Source organism: Eucalyptus grandis, chromosome 3 (genome assembly GCF_016545825.1).
Source record: "Eucalyptus grandis isolate ANBG69807.140 chromosome 3, ASM1654582v1, whole genome shotgun sequence".
Taxonomy (NCBI): domain Eukaryota; kingdom Viridiplantae; phylum Streptophyta; class Magnoliopsida; order Myrtales; family Myrtaceae; genus Eucalyptus; species Eucalyptus grandis.
In genome coordinates this window covers 19,583,153-19,604,781 of record NC_052614.1, presented here as the reverse complement: position 1 = coordinate 19,604,781, position 21,629 = coordinate 19,583,153, and the positions used below count along the sequence as shown (strand labels likewise).

At 38.2% G+C, this 21,629-nt stretch overlaps 1 protein-coding gene across 1 annotated transcript; it reads right to left on the bottom strand.

Annotated features, from left to right (window-relative positions):
* Positions 1 to 11,514: 11,514 nt before the first annotated feature.
* On the bottom strand, positions 11,515 to 21,155 carry LOC104439189 (disease resistance protein RPV1-like). The gene is made up of 4 exons (XM_018870052.2): positions 20,374 to 21,155; positions 19,170 to 20,265; positions 17,822 to 18,103; positions 11,515 to 12,429 (listed from the first exon to the last, which is right to left on the bottom strand). Exons 1-4 carry the CDS (start codon positions 20,934 to 20,936, stop codon positions 11,515 to 11,517), a joined length of 2,856 nt encoding a protein of 951 aa, XP_018725597.2. The 5' UTR covers positions 20,937 to 21,155.
* Positions 21,156 to 21,629: the final 474 nt, after the last annotated feature.

Genomic DNA, 21,629 nt, shown 5'->3' with positions numbered 1-21,629 from the left:
ATTCCAACCCGAGACTAAATGTTTATTGGTTACCGAAATAATGATACATTACTTTAACTGTCTAAATCGCGATGCATTGTTCCAAAAATTGAAGAAATTATTCAATTAATTTGTACAGTATACATTGGCATATACATTCTTGTAAACATTTGGGTGGTCGTATGTGGAGCTATTATTCACATTCTCGGCGAAATGGTTGTCTCATGGAAAATCGTAGTTCTTTATTTTTTGTTACGAAATGGAGATCATTACTTATTTAATTTATATCTACTCAGAATGGGTGGGAAAAAAAAAAAACTACTGAACGCATTGGCTTCATGCGAGTTCTTTGTTTATCACAATCATTGGATTATGGGAGTATCATATAAGATGTACCAAAATCAAAATTGAGGTCCGAGCTCATTTGAATATAATGAATCTTATAATTTTTAGTCGCCTCCTATAGTCCAGGAAAAATAAAATTGATCAATAATTTATTATTTCAAATTTTACTTATTTTTTTGGAAAAATTTCAAATAAGGACCCAAAGGGCACTTACGTTCTAAAATAAGAATCTAAAGTGGACATTATTTTAATGAGGGTCTAAAGTGGCCATATCGGTCTCAAAGAAAAACCTGTAGTGGTTATTTTATTTCAAATAAGAGCCTAGGCTCATCAAATGGCAAAATATTCCAATCAACCAAAGGTATTTTTGTCAAAACACAATTTAAATTTAAAGTAAATTAGATTCAATTTTTTTTTAAAAAAACTTAATATTAAAAAAAAGACAAAGGTGGGAAGGGCTCCTCCTGTCTCAGCTGGCCGTCACTCCATCATTGGTGGGGCAACGATGTTGCCCGGCAAGGTCGCCACCGCTTGGGTGAGGGTCACCATCACCTAGAGGTGAGGGTTTAAGGTGGAAGGGGTTGGCAACTGTCTCCTAGATTTGGGTAAGGGTTCTTCGCCCTTACCTCTACCTGGGCAAGGGTCGCTAGCCTTCATCTAAGCGTCGGCGGCCCTCACCTAGCACCCCCAGACTTGAGGTGAGGTATGGGGCACTAGGCGAGGGCAACCAATGCCAGCACGAGGGTTGGTGACCCTCGCCGGCACCCTCGCCCAAGCCAAGGCGAGGCAAGCAATCCCTGCCCAAATTTGGGAGAGGATCGCCCCCTCTCCCACCTCTAGCAAGGGCCTCACCTTTGGTGGGTGAGGATCACGGCCCTTGCCCTATGTTGGTGACCCCATTGGACCATCATTTTGTTGCCCCATCGCAATGGGTTGGTAGCCATAGGCCGGAAGGAGCCTTCCCTCTATTTTTTTGTTTTTTTTTTTTTTTAATAATAATTTTGTTAGTTTGTTTTTGGAAAAAAAGAAAAAAACTAAAAGATGAAATCGCCTTTATCAATTAGTGAGTTGAGACCATTATTTGAGAATCATATAGTCATTTTATGTTCATCTTTGAAATAAGGCTCACTCCAGATTCTTATTTGATAAAACGAATGCACTGTGGCCCCTTATTTATAACAATATCCACTTCAAATTTTTATTTGAGAAAATGAGGGTACTCCAAGCTCTTATTTAGAATTTTTATTTTATTTTATTTTGGGATCAGATCGTTCTAGATAACTGTTAGGAATGTGGTTCAAAGGGGCACGATCACGTCAAGTTTAGGATGCAAGAGATGCTGTTTCCTTTGCACCGGTGTATTCTTCTTAAAAATATGAAAATCTTAAATTAGTTCTATACTGCCTAATCTTACACGGAGACATATCCAAACGAATCAACTTGCTTTGGAACCATATGATTAGCACACGATTTTCTCCAAATGTTGGATTTAGCAACATCCTTCGCATAATGTACCAATATGAGTACACGAGTCAAATTAATGTTGTCATTTTGAATAGAAGTTAGTAATTTAACATATTGGTAGTTTACCAAAATTAATGATGTTAGATTATTATCGTAACTGGTAATTTTGGAAGTACATATAGATGTTGGTACTATTTTTAAAATCAAGTAAGATAAAAGTTGGTAAGTAACAAAAATTGATGAAGTCTTTATATTGTGAAGGATGTTGGTATATCAGTCAAATTTAGGTTGGTAATTTTGTAGGGAAAGTTATTAATTTTAACACATTGGTAAATCAGAATAATAAATGTTGACAGACTAAACTAGGTAGTTTTCGTAATATAAACAGATGGGCATACTTTCCAAAATCAAGTAAGATAATAAATCGATGAGTGAATAAAATTAGTTGGTATTATATGGCGAATGTTTATAAAGCAGTCAAATTAAACTTGGTAATTTGATACATAAGAAACAACTTTTGACACGTTGATAAGGCGTAAAAAATAACGTTTACTAATAATACGTAACGTCGGGGAAATTGTCGGTCCTTGTCAAAACCTATCCGTAAGTTATTAGTATGTGACAGGCCAAAGACGTCGCCAACCACTTTTTATTATTTGTTATTAATGGAATTTTATAGTTACCAATAAGGTCAAGAATGCACCAGATAAAACCTAGTTCCGTAGTAATCTCAATACTTACTAAAGCGACTTCTAGAAAATCATGTGTCCTTTGATTAACTACTAGTTTAATTATGTTGACCCAAAACAGAGAGAGGATCATTGTGTATTAGTGTGTGATTTATGTGTGTAGAGAGAGAAATGAGTCGGGCATGTTTGTCAATTGGGGATTGTGTGGATGTCTGAGTTATATTATTTAGACAAAATAATAAAAAATGGAGCTATACAAAGATCATTATAAAATATTTCAAATAAGAGTTTGAATTGAAGCCTTTTTTTCATAAGATAATCTAAGGTTCATTTTATCTAAAATAATGGACTGAAATGTTTAAGTAAGACTCACATAAGGGCTTGTCAGTTGAAAGAGGAATGGATGGAACCAAGGGGGTGGAGGAAAGATGAACTGAAGATGAGAAGAGGAAAGATGAACTGAAGATAATCTCTCGCGGAAGAGAGAGAACCTCTCATAGTGGGGAGAGAAACCAAAGAAAGAATAAAAAAAAAATTCCTTAAAAAAATGCCCTAAATCTTAAATGAAAATGCCCTAAATCATAGTTGAAAATTGGCATGTGAGATGCACATGACCAGTAAGAACAAAAAAGAATTGGCCGACCAATGAATTTAGACTTTTATTTGAGATTACATTAACTATTCTAGACTCTTATTGAGACAAAATCCTTTTTAAGCAATCTTTTGAGAAAAAAATCTTTATTTTGGGCCATTATTTGAAATTTTCCTATATTGTTATTAGTGGAACTGTGACAAATGAAAAATACAAACATCGGCAGCTTTTAGATACACTGCACTAAGTTAAAATGCCTAATAAATCAGTTAGAGATTATGGTTATTAATATTCTCATTTGACAATAATATCACAGCGTTCCATTTTCTCATCCTAAATTCAATTTTCATACTAATAAATACATCTTTAGAAAAATAGAATGTTTTAGTCAAATATGGATTTCATTGTAAAGTATTTTCGGAAGATCATCAACCAAATAAAATCAATGAAAGAAAAGAATATGAACTCGTATATATATTAATGGATAAACCTAGAATGTAGAAGAACGGAAGTAGAATTCGATGGTTGGGAGATTATAAAAGATAAATCTTTCTTTAAGTAGATTTACAAAAGAACAAAACAAAGATGAAAAAGAAGAAGGAAAAGACAAAAACTTATGTATTTTGGTATTAAAAAGGAAATAATTATTTCTCTTCTTCGTTAATGCCAACTTCCGGTCAGTGTTCTTGATAGGATGCAATCCTTAGATAAATAAAAGAAAGCATGGAGATCTTAGGGTGACCTCGACCTAAAATTATAACATAGGCCAAGCCAAAATGGCTAAGGCAAAAAAAGTACAGTGTTAGTGTAAGGGCTGATATCTTATTTCACTTGTCAACGAAATTGTTAGCTTTGGACTGCAGGACTCACTTGCCACTTGCCCCATGCCCTCAAGGTTTTGTCCCTTGGGGCTTCATCTAAAAAAAGGCCTCGTTGGTAGTTAAGACTTCACACAGCACATTGCCTCAATGTCTTCGGGCAATGTAGGATTCAATTTATTCCTGCCCCCTTTGCCATCCTCGAGGTGAAACTGCACTCCCATCCTTCACAGGATTGGGTGATGACAGTTAGGTTTTTCAATCGCAACCTCATTTGTCTTGTAAGAAGTTCAAATATCAATTACAATATGATTTACAGTGCTCCATCATATGAGGTACCATGGCCCAAATAAGGAAAAACGTCATATGAAGAACCAAGAAGATACCATCTTCTACATAATGTCAAGTAAGAAACTTTTTGGATTTTCTTTAGGACAAATCAACGTGAGATAAAGAAATGAAAGGTTGTACAGCGTGTTTAAATTGTCTGATAATTTTTTCCCTGATTTTTTGAGGAAGGTGGTGGCTTAGAATCATGAACGTTAGTCGAGCTGAAATAAACTGGAAACACTCTCCTCTAGTTTGGCCCTTATGGAATAAGAACCAAACTCTTGCTTATCATATTTTTTTAAGCACCTTGCTCCGGACCAGTCCATTCTCTGTTGTGTATTTGTGCAATCAATCTTGAGCTTCCGTGGCCAAAAGATCAATATTCAGCTTTCCCTCTTCAATGCCGACGATCTTCCATTATTTTTGCAGTGTTCAACTTCAACACATGGTCACGTGACGCTGGGAACATTTCAAAGGGTGACAATGACAACTGCATTGCTGCTTCTCCATTCATCACTTAACCAATGGATCGGCCACCTTTTCCCTTGACAGCGCCGGCAAGTTCTATTTAGTCTACACCTTTGCTAACAGTGACCATTGCTCTCAGGGCCAAAAATTAGCGGCCACTGCCCTGCCATCAGTCCATCAGGATTTCTGTAACTACCAGCACTGACCACCGGCGTCACCACATCTTTGTTACCACCTGGAGGTGATGCTTCATCTCTCGGTGGTACACTGCAAGTCCTGTTTATGTCCATTGACATAAGCTTATTATGTTAGTTTACAACACACGAGAATCTTTATTTCTACTAAATACAGGTGGACCATTGGTAAATTGTGAGATGTTGCTACTCGTCATGAAATGAAAAACTTGGTTAAAAAGGCTTCTTCTCACAACTCCAGCATGATTCATGCAGATCACAATGCTCACATTTGTAATAGTTGTGAAGTTTCTCAGGAATGCGTATATGGTTCTCCCCCTAAATTGTGAAATTCGGGCTCCATTTGCAGTTCATCTATCATGAAGACCAGGATAATAAAAATTAGAAAGCAGCAGGAGACAAAAAGTTGCATACTGGAAAGTCGAAACAGAGCATCGTCAGAACAAAATCCTCATCGGCTTAGTTAAAAAATCCCAGCATTGAAATGACTAGTGAGCAGAAGAGTAAATTGCATGGCGATGGAATAAATGGTGCGAATCTTGTTAGAATCAAATTAAATGGCATAAACAGTTCGACAGGAATTTAAAAAGACAATGAACCCAAGAACTCACTCTTGCACACTTGTGGCATATCAAACAGACATCCTGTGAAATTAGCTTGAGAGGACCCGACGGAGCGAGAATGCCATAAATCCAGCAGGACGATCTCTCTCCTTTGCCTATGTGGTTTTGTACTTTGCCTCCAGAAGGTTCCTTAGTAATCCACATGTTAATCATTGAATTACTTTGAGCAGTCATATAAGGACAGACGAAAGAGAGAGCAGCAGTGAAAATATAGCAGAACAATGACAACCAATTCAACCAATCAGGGTAGGCAACCAAGTAAAACCTTAAGAAACTGAGACGACTATGATAACTGTCAAAGAAATGTATGTCTTCCCCTTGGCTTGCAGTCATTTTCCGTGTACTTCAACCAGGGCAAACTTACTTCATGTGACGTCACGTTATAGAGATATTCTTAAAGAGCCATTTGCTGTTTCAACATCTTATAGTCTCCACAGTATCATCGTTGTGTATAAACCAGTATGCCTGGCATTATGAGAATTAAACAGAACTTGTAAGCAAAACATACACGTTATAGATGACCAGTGAGCAACCACAACAATCTTCAAATACCCAACTTGCAAAAAGATTATTAATCCAAAAGTCTGGTTTTCCATATCACGTTGAGGATGAAGAATCATAATGGCTGAGGAATGACAAGAGAAAGATTTCCAACTAAGAAAAACGAATCACTCCATAGTGTGCGATGAATTACTCACAGATGATTAACCAGGACTGCCAGCTTCATTCCCGCCTTAATCAATACTGGGGTTTTGCCTTGTTAAGGGACATAAATGTTAAGAGACATAAATCGTTTCAGAATCGAACTATCACCACAATATGATCTCATGGACATCCTGATGAAAGCTCCAAACAATTCAGGCACTGCTTTTAGTGACATGCATCTCGAAATGTCTTAAGCTTGTACAAGCTCCAAGTCTCCAAGACCTCGAGGCTCAATTATTTTGTCAACAGTCTAGTGCAATCAAATACTGCAAGTTCTTATGCCCTGACAAATCTGGTAATCTCAATTGACAAGCATTGTGAAATTTCTTTACTTTCTAGGTAACTCGATCATTTGATCTTTGGGACATCTTAAAGTTCCCAACAATTTGTCACTATCAAGTTCCTCAAAATCTTTAAATTGGACAGATCTGGGAATTTTGCTAATGACTTGCATCCTTGAGTACACAAGCTTTTGCAGGATGAAAATTTCTCTAGGTTTTGAACGTCATGCAGCTTCTCACAGGGTTGAGCATCAACCACATCTGGGTTTTCAAGCACGATAGATCTGGTAATGTTCCTGGGGAAGTGCAACCACAAATATTCAGTATTACCAATAATTCCAGTCCGTCATAGCCACAAATTTCGATTACATTCTTGCAGTTTGCAGCATGAATTGCCCACAGCTTCTTTAAACTAGAAAGGCCTGATAATCTTTTGATAGATGTGCAACCAAAGATATTCAATCTTACCAATCATGAAGCTGTCAAGGCCGTGAATATCCCCCAGGTTCGGCAATTTGCAGCATTGAATTCCCTCAGATGCTTTGAACTTGAAATGTGGTACTCTTTCAATGGACCTGCATCCAGAGATATTAAGCCATTCTAAAGATTCTAACTGGTCAAGGCATCGAACTTCAGCTAGATTCTTGCAGTTTGCAGCTTGAATTTCCCTTGAAGTCTTTAAACTGGAATGGTCTGGTAATCTTTCATTGATGTGCAACCAGAGTTATCCAATTTTGCCAACACGTCCAACCTGTGTGTCAAGACCTTAAATTTAAACCAGGTTCGGCAATTACATAATAGAATTCCCTAAGGCGTTTTTCACTTGAAAGGTATAGCGATTTTTCAATGGACATGCATCCAGAGATGCTAAACCTTTCCAAAGATTCCAACCAGTCAAGGCATCTACCTTTAACTAGATTCTTGCAGTTTGCAGCATGCAATTCCCTCGAACTCTATATACCCGAAAGCTCTTAACTTTTAATATATGTGCACCCAGAGATATTCAATCTTGCCAATAAATCCAACCTGTAAAGACCATGAAATTCAACTAGATTCAGCAAGTCGCAGCATGGAATCTCTTAATGGATATGCATCCAGAGATATGGCACTTTTCCAGGGATTCTAATTGGTGAAGCCCTTGAACTTCAACTAGATTCTCACAGTTTGCAGCATTAATTCTTTCAGACTCTTTACACTTGAAAAGTGGAGCGATTGAATAAATCAGAGATATTCAAACTGACCAGATTCTTGCAATTTGCAACACATAATAGCCTCAGATGTGTAGTGACCCTCCCAAGGTGCAAAACCCGCATTGTGGTTAACAGATTGCCAAGTGAGCACAAACAATTTCTTTTACGAGGTGGCACGAATACAAAGCTTGGGTTCTTCAAACCATACGGATTGCAACGTGGTTTGACTCGATTTATCATGAAAATTTGCTTTCATTTTTGGAGCCGCCTTTAACCTATATGGCCGGTTAGAGGCCTAGTAAAACGCAGGAGGCCATTGTACCATACGCTAAATGTCTATCTAACACCCGTTTTGGTGCCTTTTTCTCTTTTATTTGAAAATGTCTATTCCTATGATCTTTCCACTTTTATCTCTTAGATATACAAATATACGTCCTTGCATATTCAAGCTCATGCAATAAGCTCTGCGCACATCACGATAAAACAATCAAGATAATTCCACAAAAGCAAGGTATGACAATATCAAAGTAACTGAAATCGGTAAGTAGACCACCAATATCAAGTTATGACAATATCAAAGCAACGCACGCAAGGGCAAGGCAAGCTCCGTTACTTTGGTTTTAAACTCTGGTTCCGAGCATTGGGACACCGGCGACGGAATTGGAACCCAAACGAACATGAGGCTAAGGGGTGAACCTAGAAATGATGAAAGAGAAAGGGATGAACGAGGCCAGTAACTCACGGCCACGCCAAACTCGCTTGTACTTTCGGTTCTCACTCTGTCCCTCGCGTTTCTCACTCGACTGGGGCTCGGTTTCACCTCTTTGGCTCACTGTTCTTACTAGCTTTTTCTTCTCAAGTTCCCATATTTTGAAGCTCTCAAAAACCAAAAGAAGGAATGGCCAAGGAAAAGCCCCCACATTCTCTTTCTTCGTGCCTCTTAGATCCCATCATGATTTTGCTCCCTCCCCTCCATTACAAGTTTCAAGCCCACTTTGCAGCAGAGACGGCCATTTCTAGTAAGTTTCCTCTTGCTCTTTGTCGACTCAATGAACCTTGAAGAGTCACAAATCAATGCTGCCACTCTCAAGCTTTCAAGCTCACTCTTTCCCTCTGAAAATTGCAGGCCTGCCATGTCCTTGATCGCCCGTTTGTACGCCACCTTGCTGCAGCTAGGTGGGGTAGTGTGGCTCTCCCGCTAGGTGGGGCTTGAATAGTGTGAAGAAACGTAGAGAATGGATGGGTGTTAGAGGGTTGAGTCCAATGAAAAATGTGAGATGTGTTATCTCGGGTCAAACAGGGGCAGATTGCGCAGTCACACGGAAACAACACATTCGCGCTGGTCATTCAGCCATTTTGGCTGAAATCTTGAAGGGAGACAGTTGACGTGTTGATATAGGCTGTTTAAAAATTTCAGGTCAAACGGATAAGGGAAGTCCCGCATTTGAAGGCCCAAAACTACCGTTCGTGTTACAGGGGATCAACTGATACCTCCTTGGAAAAACACAGACTTGGGAAGCTATGCCTAGGGATTAGCACAAGAGCCATATCCCGTTGGAAAATAAAATCAAAGACGCTAGCCGTGGTACCTAGTTTGCAATTATTTGAGTTCGTTTGGATCTTCGACCAAGCAGGAGAATTAGGCCAATAATTACCTAGAAAACTGGTTGAGTTCTGGTGTGAGGGTTCAATTGGTTTGTGAGCTTTGGTGCCTTCCTTGATCAAAATTCGCTTTATCAGTCCCGAGGTCTTAGTGCTGTGATGTCCCTAATTTCTAAGTGCAGAAGAGACCTAATGAAAAAAATGGAGGCAGGACGATGTAATGCAGACGTTTTTCAATTAGCGGTCGAATTTCGTAGTTATCAACGAACGGGGAAATTCGATGCTGAACCTTAAAAAGTGCATGCATGACTCCTAATTCCTTGGCATGGGGCCTGAGATATTAAAACTACGGGATGTGTAGTATCTAAACGCTGTGATACGGAGACAACATTGAAGGTGTGCCATGATGTGGTACTCCTGTTTTCAATTAGGGGTCAAATCACGTCATTGTCAACGAATTGAATTCCTAATCTATACGGGATGGATAAGTGACCTATATGAATTGAAACCTATGTATCTATAAGCTACAATGCCTCTAATGAAGTGTAGAAGGAGTGTAGCAATAAAATTGGATTCAAGGATATGCAAACTAATAATTTTTTGTCAGTGGTCAAATTTCATTGACGTCGACAACGATTCGGTTCACAAAACTTGTTATGATGGAAAATACGTGATGGATGTACATGCAAAATTTACTTGGCAACTAAATATTATGAATGTGAAAGATCCAATAATTATTGGAATAGACGTGCATTTGGAGATGTCCCAGTTTTTTCAGGATTCTAACCTGTCAATGTCTCGAATTTCATCTAGATTCCCATAGTCAGCACTGTAGAACTCCTCGGACTCTTCAATGTTGAAAGTTCGAGTAGTTGTTGAATGGGTGTGCACCCCGAGATCACAAAACTTACCAACAATTCCAATCCGTCAAGGCCATGACTTTCAATTAGATTCTTAAGTTTGCAGTCCAAAATATGTTTGAAAACCGAGAGGTCCAGTGATTGTGCAAAATGTGCACCCAGAGATATCCTATCCCTTCCAAGGATTCTAAAACATCAAGGCCTCAAATTTTGAATTGATTCTCGCAGTTTGCAGCACCAAACTTCCTTAGATGCCTTAAGTTTGACAGGTTGAGTCATTGTCGGAGGCATGTACACCAAAAAATAACCAAATCTTCCCAGGATTCCAATCCATCAGAACCTCAAATTTCAACTAGATTCTCCCAACTTCCAGCATAGAAATTCTTCATCTTCTATAAATTTGATAGGGCCAGCGATTGTCTAAGCGACGGGCACCTAGAAATATCAAATTTTTTAAGGTTTCTAATCCATCAAGGCCATGAATTTCAACTAGGTTTTCACAATTTGCAGCACAGAATTTCCACAGATGCTTTAAATTTGATAGGTCAAGTGATTGTCTAAGGGATGTGCACCCAGAGATGTCCAAATCTCTCAAGGATTCTAATCCATCAAGACCTCGAATTTCAACTAGGTTCTCACAGTTTGCAGCATAGAAACTCTTCAGATTCTTTAAATTTGACAGGTCCAATGATTGTTTAAGGGACGTGCACCCGGAGATAACCAAAACTTCCAAGGATTCTAGTCCATCAAGGCCTCGAATTTCAGTTAAATTCTTGCAATTCTTAACAAGTAGTTCCCTCAGATGTTTTGAACTCGAAAGGTCTAGGGATTGTTTAGCGGATGTGCACTCAGAGATATCCAACATCTGTGAGGATTTTGATCCACCAAGGCCTTGTATTTCATCTAGTTTCGTGCAACTTGCAACCTTTGTCGTCGGCAGAATCTTTAAATTTGAAAGATCTAGCAATCCTTCAAGCTGAGATACCTTTGGGCTCGCTAACTTCAAAGAATCCTGGAATGCCTCGTTGATCTGTAAGTCTCGCAAAGACTCCAAGGACTCAACCCCATCAAGCCTAGATATCTTCGGGCAATGGCGTAAACGTAAGTCGGACAGGGATTGTAAACCTTCCAGGCCAGCGACTTCTGTTAGCTGAAGGCACTTGTCAAGAATCAATTCATATAAGTGCTTCAAGTTTGACATATTCGTCAACACTTTCAATTTTATGCAGTGTGTAATAGAAAGCCTCGATAGTCCAACGGGAAGCGCTGGGAGGCATTCAAGAGAGTAGCAATCAGAAATAGTGAGTTTCTTGAGAAGGGTCAGTTGGAAAAGATGTGGCAATGATGGACTCTGACAAGTGATACCTAAAGCCGTTAAGCCAGAGGGCAATTTTGGTAGTTCTCCAAGCTTTTCACAAAATTGAACGCTGAGGTTTTGGAGAGAAGGAGCATAGAAATGCTTTCTGGCAAGCCCGAAATGCCTGACCTATCTAACTCAAGCTTGTTTAGCGAAACCAGTTTGCCTATGTTACTGGGTAGTCCTTCTAGGTTTTTGCAATGTGAAGCACTCAATTCTTGGAGTTCTGCCAACATTCCAATGGCACAAGGTAATTCTGTTATGCAAGTTGCACTAACATCCAAGATTCTTAAATTTTGTAGATTCCCAATGCTTTCAGGTAACACTGCAATTGCTGTCCATTTTAAGTCCAACTTAGTCAATGATGTTAGATGACCAATGGAGCTGGGTATGTGAGCTAACTTTGCATCAGAGGCATCAAGAATCTCAAGCTTCTTAAGAAAACCAATGGATTCGGGTAATTCTTTGATCCGTGTCATATGTAGGTGCAGCTGAGTTAGTGATAAGAGGGAGCCTATGGATTCTGGTAATTCTTCAATCCATGAATTAGATAGGTCCAACTGAGTTAAAGACACAAGGAAGTCCATGAATTTTGGAAGTTGAACAAGTCTTCTACGACAAAACGAGGCATCAAGAGTCTCTAGCTTCATCAAACCACCTATCGGAATCTCTCGTATAGCAGTGTCATTTATGAGAAGCTCCCTCAATTCTTTCATTCTTCTTAATTCTGGCGGTAGCTCCTCCAATCTCCAACATCTTCTTACATTCAAGGAGGCGAGGGTCTTGATGTCCCCAATAGAAGGATGAATCTCTTCTAGTTTCCAACATTCTTCAAGGACTAGAATCTCCAAACTTTTGAAAGTAGACAAGTCGGGAGTTCTTCTTAAATAATGACAATGTGAAAGGTTGAGAACTTTGAGCTTGGTTGCCATCTGAAAGGAAGTGATGATACCTTAGTAAGATTGGACTGGCTCAACAAGTATTTTCCATTAGTTGCTTTTATTTTTTCCAGTTTTTTTGACTTCATAAAGTTCTAAAAAACACCCGTGCTCCCCTAGTCCGGCACAATTGTCTTATTTAATTTTAAATGTATCTTTTAATTGTGTTTGGCAACACCAACATATAAATGCTTTTTAAGCATATCCATTACAAAAGAATTTTAGAGATGTACTAGTGCTAATTATATTTGGATAACATTTCAAAGGAAATATATAATTAGTTTTTAAAAGTTATGGCGATGCCGTTGTTTGTTGATTTGACATGAACAAATATGTTATCAAAATGCAAATGACAAAGAGTTGCATTCACTGGGTGCCATGTTTCCTTCAATAGTATGAAATTAAAGAGAAATGCCTAAATTAATTATGAAAATAATTTTTAAATGTTGTGTGTGCTGTATATGAAAGAGGTTGATATATCGCAAGGATAATTTTATTACTCATATAACATCACTAATTTATATTGTGGTATATGATGACCTCAATAATCAACAATTATAAGATATAAATATTGCATGCCACAAGTTATAATAATTCAAAAATCAGTCCTGTTGCTCTTAAGTAAGATTGATACAAAGATTGGGATAAGTCATAAAACTTTCACTGATACAAAGATAGAGATAAGTCATAAAACTTGTCATGTAAGTGTAGCCAAGTTCTAAAGCATTTAAAAATGCAATTAAGTCTTAAAACTTATCCAATTGATGTAATTGAGTTTTTCTGTAACTTTGGCCTAATTTGACTATTGAAAAATGTTTAAAATGGTATTTTTATATAATTTATTAAGAGGCACGACACAGATGTGGTACCACGTCACAAAAAGGCTTGAAAACTTACATAGATTAAGGGAAAGGCTGAAAAATCGAAAGAAAAAAGAGAATGAGTAGAAACGATCATTAATAAAATTAGAATGAGATGATGAAAGGAAATACAGGTGAAAGTGGACACTGAAATTGAACTATCTTAAAACTCATTCTCATTGAGGCGGGAGCCAGAAAGTGTAATTGGATGACACAGTGAACGTAATACCTAGAAAATTTAACTGGCTATAGTAAACGTGTTAGACACCCAAAATTGCCCAAGTCCTTGACTGTCAATTTGGACTGAATAAAACCGAGCAAGACATGGCTAAGATGAAATTTACTAAGTCCTTTTGATTAGCAACCGCGGATGATCGACAAAGGCAATTAGGAGTTGTCGACAAGCAACACGAGAAAATTATTAAGTATTGGGCCATTAGGTGTCGGTAAGTAGAACTCGACTGAAGTGAAGATTGGTAAATCAGGAGCGACATAAGTGATCAAGCCATGAGGCTAACAATTTCGGCCAGCACGATTACCGGTTGTTGTAGTTGCAAGTCTCGAATCCACTGATGATCATGGCTGAGAAACATTGGCTGTGTAAGTATCAGGAAGAAGAGCTGCAAGTTGTGGAAGAGACCGTTGAATTGGGGCAAGTGATGAGGCCATGATTGTCAAGTAGTGACATTTTTAGTAACATTGATTGTCTATACATGTTGCTGAATTGTAGAAGTCGCATAGGTTGTTAGTTGCTTTATTTGTAATTGTTGATAACGGCTTCTATTAGCTATAAATATTAGGATTGTAATTCAAGTCAAGAACCGCCAATCAATCAATGAGCACCAGCTGCTCTATTTTATCTTTACATGACTAGCTGTGATTGTCTTTACTTTTCGTACCTTTAATATTCTCATCAATTTGCATATGTTGTCCAAGAATCAACTGAGGACCCTTCACATTTTTTGTAGATTTCATATTGATCCACATTCCATAATGTGTTTTGTTGACACTTTTTGGGGAACCATATTTTTGGCACGCCACTGGGACTTGTTTGTTGATCTAATGAAGCTGCATGGTAAGAACAGGACACCAACAAGAGCCAGACGTTTTCTCTAGTAACGACCCAGTACCACAAACTAGGAATGAAGTTGCCGCCCACTAAATCTTCAACCGTTAACCAAGTGGTAGAAGAAAGCTAACACAATGGGGGCAGACCTACCACGAAGTCTCACTGAAGGGCAATCAAGAGAGGTTGCAGCAAAACCTCAAAACCTCAATGGTGACCACAACGAGAATGTGATTTGAGGAGCTGCTTAAAGACTTGGCTAATCACATCGTCAGCCACATGTTCAACGTGATGAAGCCGTTGGTTATTAACACTGTGAATGATGCCTTGTCTAAGCCAGGAGCATCCAACTAACTTATCCAAGGAAGTTCTATGGTGCTAGGGCATGTTCCTAACTCCTCTTTATCAACCCACTATAAGGATTATGCAAAGACCGAGTCCTTGGACCAGGGTCTTACCAATGGGAATGGTGTTGGCTTGGAAAATCAGGTCGGTAACAATGGAAAGGCAGACTAGGCTGGTCAACAGCTTGGTCCAATGCCTGAATTTGAAGATGCGACGCCAGCAGTTGGTATAGCACCATCAAATGCTAACGTCCTTGCCAGGTCTAACTGGTCGATTAATGCAAATATAGAAAATCCAGTGAGACTAGCATTACCGAGGGGTAAAATAGCCAACCAAATGCCCAAGTAGATGCAGCATTAATGGTCAAGGAAGTTAGGCAGCATTTAGGATTGGAAAAGGGGCATCCTGTGGCCTATATACAGGAAACATTATCCTGCGTGGGTAGAAAACCAACCCTAACCCAAAGGTTTTAAAGTGCCTAATTTTGCCATTTGGGATGGTGAAGATGGCCAATCAACTATCAAACACATCGGCCGTTTCGTTGCCGGGTGTGGGGAAGTAAGGACTAATGAATTTCTGAGGCTAAGGCTTTTTAGTTTATCTCTGTTGAAAACTACATTCACGCGGTATACCAGCTTATCGACAAACTTGATTTATACTTGGACAGAGATGGAAAGACTGTTCCGTACTCAATTTTACAGAATGGTATCGGAAGTGTCAATAAATGACTCAGCTAGGTTGTATGAGTACAACTATGAGTCGATTGACTAGTTCATTGTCAGGTTTAAAAACGCTAGAAATTGGTACCTAACAGTACTCTTGAAAGAGACTTCACGAATTTAGTCTTTAACGATCGGAAGTTCAACATTGGGTAATGGTTAGAAAGGCCAAGAGCTTGCCTGCCAACTTGTTTCAGTTGGCAATAAGAGTGCGTAATTTCGAGCAATTGCTCAAAGAAAAAGATAAGAAACCCCATAGGGAATTTAAACAGAACATGGCTCTAGTCAACAACTATGAGTCGACACCTGAATTTGACTGAGATGAGAATGCCGAAGTAGTTATAGCAAAAAATGGTGCTCGATAAACTTTATGCTTGCCTAGCACTAAACCTGCCTGAGTAAAAGAAACAACTAAGGCTAGGGCAAGAGACGCTCAGCATTATTCGTATGACATCAACAAATGGGATGATTTGTTTTTTTTTTACTCCTGAAAGATGGCTTGATAAATTTGACGCAAAGCCAGATTATTCCAAGCAAGGAAGAATTGGGAAACAAAAGATGCTCTAAATGGGACAATGGAGTCATAACGCAGTTGATTGCATTGTTTTTAAGAAAACCATCCAAGATGCAATTCAGCAAGGGAAAATTAATTTGCCGATAACAAAGGAAATGATAATATGGAAATCGATGCAGATCCATTCTCTCGGATGAATAGTATGGTGTCAGCAGGGTCCAAAATAACAACGACCTCAAAAGAATTTATGCCAGCGTCGCCGACCAAATATTGAGGTAGAGGATCATGATGTTGCTAAGTAAAAGGTGAAAGTAAGGGTGTGATGAGGTTGGAAAAGAAGATCAGCTTAGTGTCTTCGAGCAGATCGCCTATCCATAAAAGAAATTGATGCAAAAAAAAAAAATCTCTGAAGCAACGCTAGGAGGAAGGCGATCCTACTATTGGGACACTAAGTTTTTTTTTTTTTTTTTTTTTGGTTGATGAGACATTAGGTAAGCCTAAGAGGAAAATTCGACTATTATGTGGGGTATACAAGACCTCTTAGTCTAGGGATCGGTCTGAGGAACATCATTCCAATAGGATGGGTAGGTCGTGCGAAAATTTCCCAAAAGAAAAATGGTCGGACCTTCCAGATGACGAACTCGGAAGATACCTTTTGAACCACCAAAGGACAATGGATCTATGTTTACGATGGACCAGGTGGTTTGTTGACCAGATTTTGTAAAAGAAAGAAGAAAAAAAAAGGGGGCGGATGGTTGAACAATTACAAGAAATTCAACTCCAACCTCAGATGCAAAACTCTAGGCCTCGGAAACCCAGGAAATCGAAGAACCTGGTTGGAGAAGGAAATAGAGGGTCAACAAACTGAAACGGAGACCGCCTTTGAAGAAAAGGAAGAGGTTTTGCCTTCGGGATTTTGCCGCCTGTTCAAATAAACATGGCGCAAGCAAGGTTCCTATGATCTTTAAAGCGAGGGCGATGCGAATCGAAAAACATGATGAGCAAGTTGATGAAAAGGCAAAAGCAGAACTGCGGCTCGAATCAGAGGAAGTTACGGAGTTTGAGAAGTCCCATGTAGCAAATCAAAGCATTTAAAGTCGTTGATGATTAAAAAAAAAAAAGTCGTTGACGATTGCTACGAAGATTAATGGTCAACTTGTGGCCAAAATTCTGATTGATGAAGAATCGACACTGAATCTTATGCCTTACTATTTTATTTTATTTTCCAAAATTTTGACCTTTTTCCTTTTCGTAGAAGTTTCCTTTTTAACGTAACATAATTATGGTTCAGGGAAAAAATGAATTTATTTAGGAAAGCAACATCCTTTTGGCCATTGCACACCTTAGTTAAGATTAACAGCCACATAGGAGAGCAAAAGTAATGACAGAAACCGGTCAGCATTTTCAGTAAGCTAAAGTCGATGAAATTTACAGAGAGGCTTGATTACATCAACTCGACTAAAATTTAATTGTACTTTTTATGATGAGCTTTAAGACTTCCATTGCATCATGTCCTATAGACCTATAGTAGGAATTGCTAAAAAGACATGCTTTTGCATGGATAGAAACTAACTTCGGAGCCAAAAATCATTTAGATTAAAAAAGTCAAGATAGGCACAATATTCTAGTCATATCTTTATTACTTGCTGATTATTTTATTTAATTTTTTTGAGTATGTCTAATAATAAGCATGACTAGTTGCTAAGATATTATTAATTTAAGGTATTAAGGGGCTGAATCTTCTGGTGTATATAGGCGCCTATAAATTTCTCTAAATATTAGAGGAAATATCCTTAATAAGAGGAAGGATATTAAGCCTTGGTGCAATTGGACCTTAATAATTTGTGATTATTAAAAAATGTATACCTTCTCTATATCTTACCTTGAGTGGACCCCATCCTCCCCAGTCCTCTGAAATTCCGCTCCACGATAGATCAAGCACAACTAATTTCTTTGGATGAAAGTTGACCGCTGCAAAATCCCGTGGACAGCCCTGCCACTGAAGCCATCTTAATTGAGGAAGTAAGTTTTGGAAATTTCCCGTGAAATTTGCACCATCCACTTGAAGGAACCTCAAGTTAGTTAGTTCTTTAAATTGTTCAGCTGTGTATCTTTTTTCCCTACCATATTTGCCAAGACGGAGGGCCTCAATCTTTCTAGTACCCTGCAAATAGGAAAAACTATGGACTGTAATTTTTTAATGACAAGATGAGACCAAAACCGATACAATATAAAATGCATTGATTTTAATTTTTCGTCATACAATGATGATGTAGACTTCTTATTTTTAACTCTTAGAAATGACAAGTTTTTCACATTATTTGTCTAGTCTATGCAAAAGTATAAGCTCAAAAGGTTGCTTTCAAACTTTTCCTCTTCTAATTATGCCCTTTGCAATTTGCGGCTTTTGAATTCCCAAAAACTGCATACTTTGAAATTACAATAGTAAAAAATATTTACAATAGAAGGCCTCTCTTCATATACATTACTATAGATATATTTACCAAAATTCATGCCCTTTTGTGTGTGAATATCCTTCATATGGGAAACAAATGACTCTTACAGTCCAATACATCTATCAAACTAGCCATCAAAATATGTATCAAATTTAAAGTATCTTAAATGTAGAATTCCCTAATTTTCTAGTGTACCTTGTTACCATTCTAAATAGCAAAAGAATTAATATCACTAAAAATCACAAATTGATAGATCCGTGCCACATTTACTCTAAACTAGTTTTCATGTGAAAAATTATTAAAATTTATTTGATATTTTTTGTTTCATAAAAAATATCAAATTGATAAACCTATTCCCAAGACCAGAAAAATAATTTTGGCTAGAAATAAAATAATTATCATGTGTGCCCTAAACATGTGCATCAAAACAATTATATGGGAAAAGCATGTCCCTAACAACTTATAGATGTCAAGTTTTCTCCAAAAGTGCTATGTCAGACATTACGTTTGTAGTTTTATTGTTGTGTTGAAGTAACCAAAGGAGAGTGTCATCTCACGATGCTATGAGGTAAAGACATATCAATCATTAATAACCAAGAAATTGCTCCTCAATTATGTCCTAGAATTAGGCAACAGGAACAATTAATCAAAAGAGCACTTTTGCTGGTAGAAGCATGCAGTTTTAAGGATTTGAGTCTGGCAATAATTTTTTATCTCAAACGACAAAGAGAAGGTGGACTTACATTCATTGGCAATGACAAGTAGAGAAGATACCTTGGTATTGTCAAGCACATCTACGGCTTCCTTGTAAATCCATAATCTGCTATGCTCTTGAGGCTCCTTCGGATTTTCGAGACGAACAATTTCCCTTCCAAATTTTCTCAATTGATCATGCATCATTAGCTTGCCGTCTTTGTCAATTTTTACTAGGGACATGAGACTCAGTACTTCAATCCCATTTCCTGGGAAAAAACTACAAGCACCCCACATATAAGTTGGACTTTGTTCATATGATCCAATGAAAAAACATGCAATATCCAAAAATATTTGTCGTTCCTCATAATCTAATGCTTCGTAACTTATCCTCAATGTCTCTCGAACTTTCTTATCAAGCACTTTCTTTAATTTCTTTAATGTATCTTTCCATACTTTTTCTGTCTTTTCACGTAAGAATGAGCCTATAACTTCAAGAGCTAATGGAAGCCCCCCAGTAGTTGATACAATGTCATGGGAGATAAACTCATAATGACTTTGAGGAGAATCATTTTGAAAGGCATGTCTGCTAAATAATATCAATGATTGATCCAAAGACAACTCGTTGAGTTGGTACATGTAGCCTACCCTAGCCTTGTTGAGAATACTCTTGTTTCTAGTTGTAACGATGACTATACTTCCAGCTCTAAACCAACTATTATCTCCGGCCAAAGCATTCAAGTGAGTATTATCATCCATATCATCTAGAAGAATGAGGACTTGCTTACTTTTGAATCGAGATTTGATGATACCAATTCCCTCGTCAACATTAGACACATCATATTTAATTCTCAGTATATCATAAATAAGCTTTTTCTGTAGCCATTCAATGCCCTTGCGTCGAGATGTTTCTCGAATACTTGCCATGAAGCTAAGATGCTCGAAGTGAATAGAGAGATTGTTGTACAGGACCTTTGCAAGAGTTGTCTTACCAATACCTCCCATTCCATAAATTCCGATAATCCTTGTATCATTGAATTGAGCATCTATCAAGCTCATGATCTCTTCCACACGATCATCAATTCCAACCAATTCTTTGGGAACAATTAGCTTAGAAGTTCCATTTAACTCGTACATAACTTTTTTGACGACGATTTCAACCAACGCTCCTTCATGCCTGTCAAATAGCAATAAATTCTAGTATAGAATGTCAATAATTATATTCTTTTTCACACAAGATCTATTCATGATAAATTAAACAATGTTTAGGTGAAGAATAATGTACCCGTTATCAATTTTCTCCGATTCCCATCCTTTCAATGAGCTGACTTCTTTAAGCGCTTCTTCCCATTCTTTCAAGACCATATCATCCAAATTCTCTCTATGTGCATTGATAGAATCTCGCAATCTCCCTATAAGATGTCGCACCTGCGACGGTCCCACTTTGTAAAATATGGGCAACACTATCTGCCCTATGCTTCTCTTGCACTTCAACATCTGGACCAACTCACGAAGGCACCATTTGCTAGCAGCGTAGTCCTCTGAGATAATTGGGATTGAGATCTTAGACTTGGTAATACTGTAAAGAAGCTTTGAACCAAGCTCCTCACCAACACGGAGTTCATTATCGTCTCTGAACACGTGAATTCCTGCATCAATAAGGCTAGTGTAGAGATAGTCTGTGAAGCCTTTACGAGTGTCTTTCCCTCTAAAGCTCAAAAACACTTCATACTCATTTCCTTTCGGCCTTTTGGTTCCACCTTCATAATCCCCTACTTGTGGAGAGGCAGATGAGGCAGACGCCTCATGTATCGGATCTTCTAAATGAGTGGGTTCTTTTCTTTTCATCTTGAGAAGATTGTACCAATACAAAGGCAACAAAAGAGATTGATGGAGCAGAGCCTCAAAAGAAAGCCATATTAAAGTTCAAGAGAAGGGAAATAAGGAATCCCAAATCTGGGAATTACAGAATGTAATTCAGAACTCAACTCGAAGAAAATGGAGCAATCAAAACAGGAAAGAGAGAAGAGAAGACAAAAGCAAGGAGTTGTGACTAGTTGAGGAGTGCTCAAACAACATAATTTACCCACTGCCGGGGGTCTTCACCGATTTTCAGCCTTCGACGTTGGAGTATCAACACAAAACACTCCACTGTATGTGCTTTAACAATGCTGAGTTCTTGCCATCCAAGGTCAAAGACCCTTCGTGCTAATCGAACGGCTGCGATGCGTGCCATATGGAAAGGCCAAGTATTGCACGCATGCCGCAGCATTTCGCAGACAAGAAAACTAATGAACAACACTGAAGAGGCTATTGGTGCTAATGTACATGTCAATGACACAGCATCTCAATCGCTGGAATATTTAGGATTTTGTTAACCTAACGAGCATCAATCAGATGCTCCTGGTGCTAAGAGTCAATGACAATGACATATTTATTTCAATTATATAGGATTTGTTAATATATTAATGAAAGTTTACAATTATCAATCCACAATCTTCCCCACCTATGGGGAAGGCATGACTTGACTTGACTTGCTAT

Bases quoted from the DNA above. Each gene is read 5' to 3' on its own strand.
- LOC104439189 (XM_018870052.2), bottom strand. From the start codon at position 20,936: ATGAAAAGAAAAGAACCCACTCATTTAGAAGATCCGATACATGAGGCG. The intron at 20,266-20,373 runs GTACATTATTCT...GCTATTTGACAG, and splicing joins TCGGAGAAAATTGATAACGG to GCATGAAGGAGCGTTGGTTG. The intron at 12,430-17,821 runs GTAAGATATAGA...ACTTCCTTTCAG, and splicing joins GAGGATGGGGTCCACTCAAG to ATGGCAACCAAGCTCAAAGT.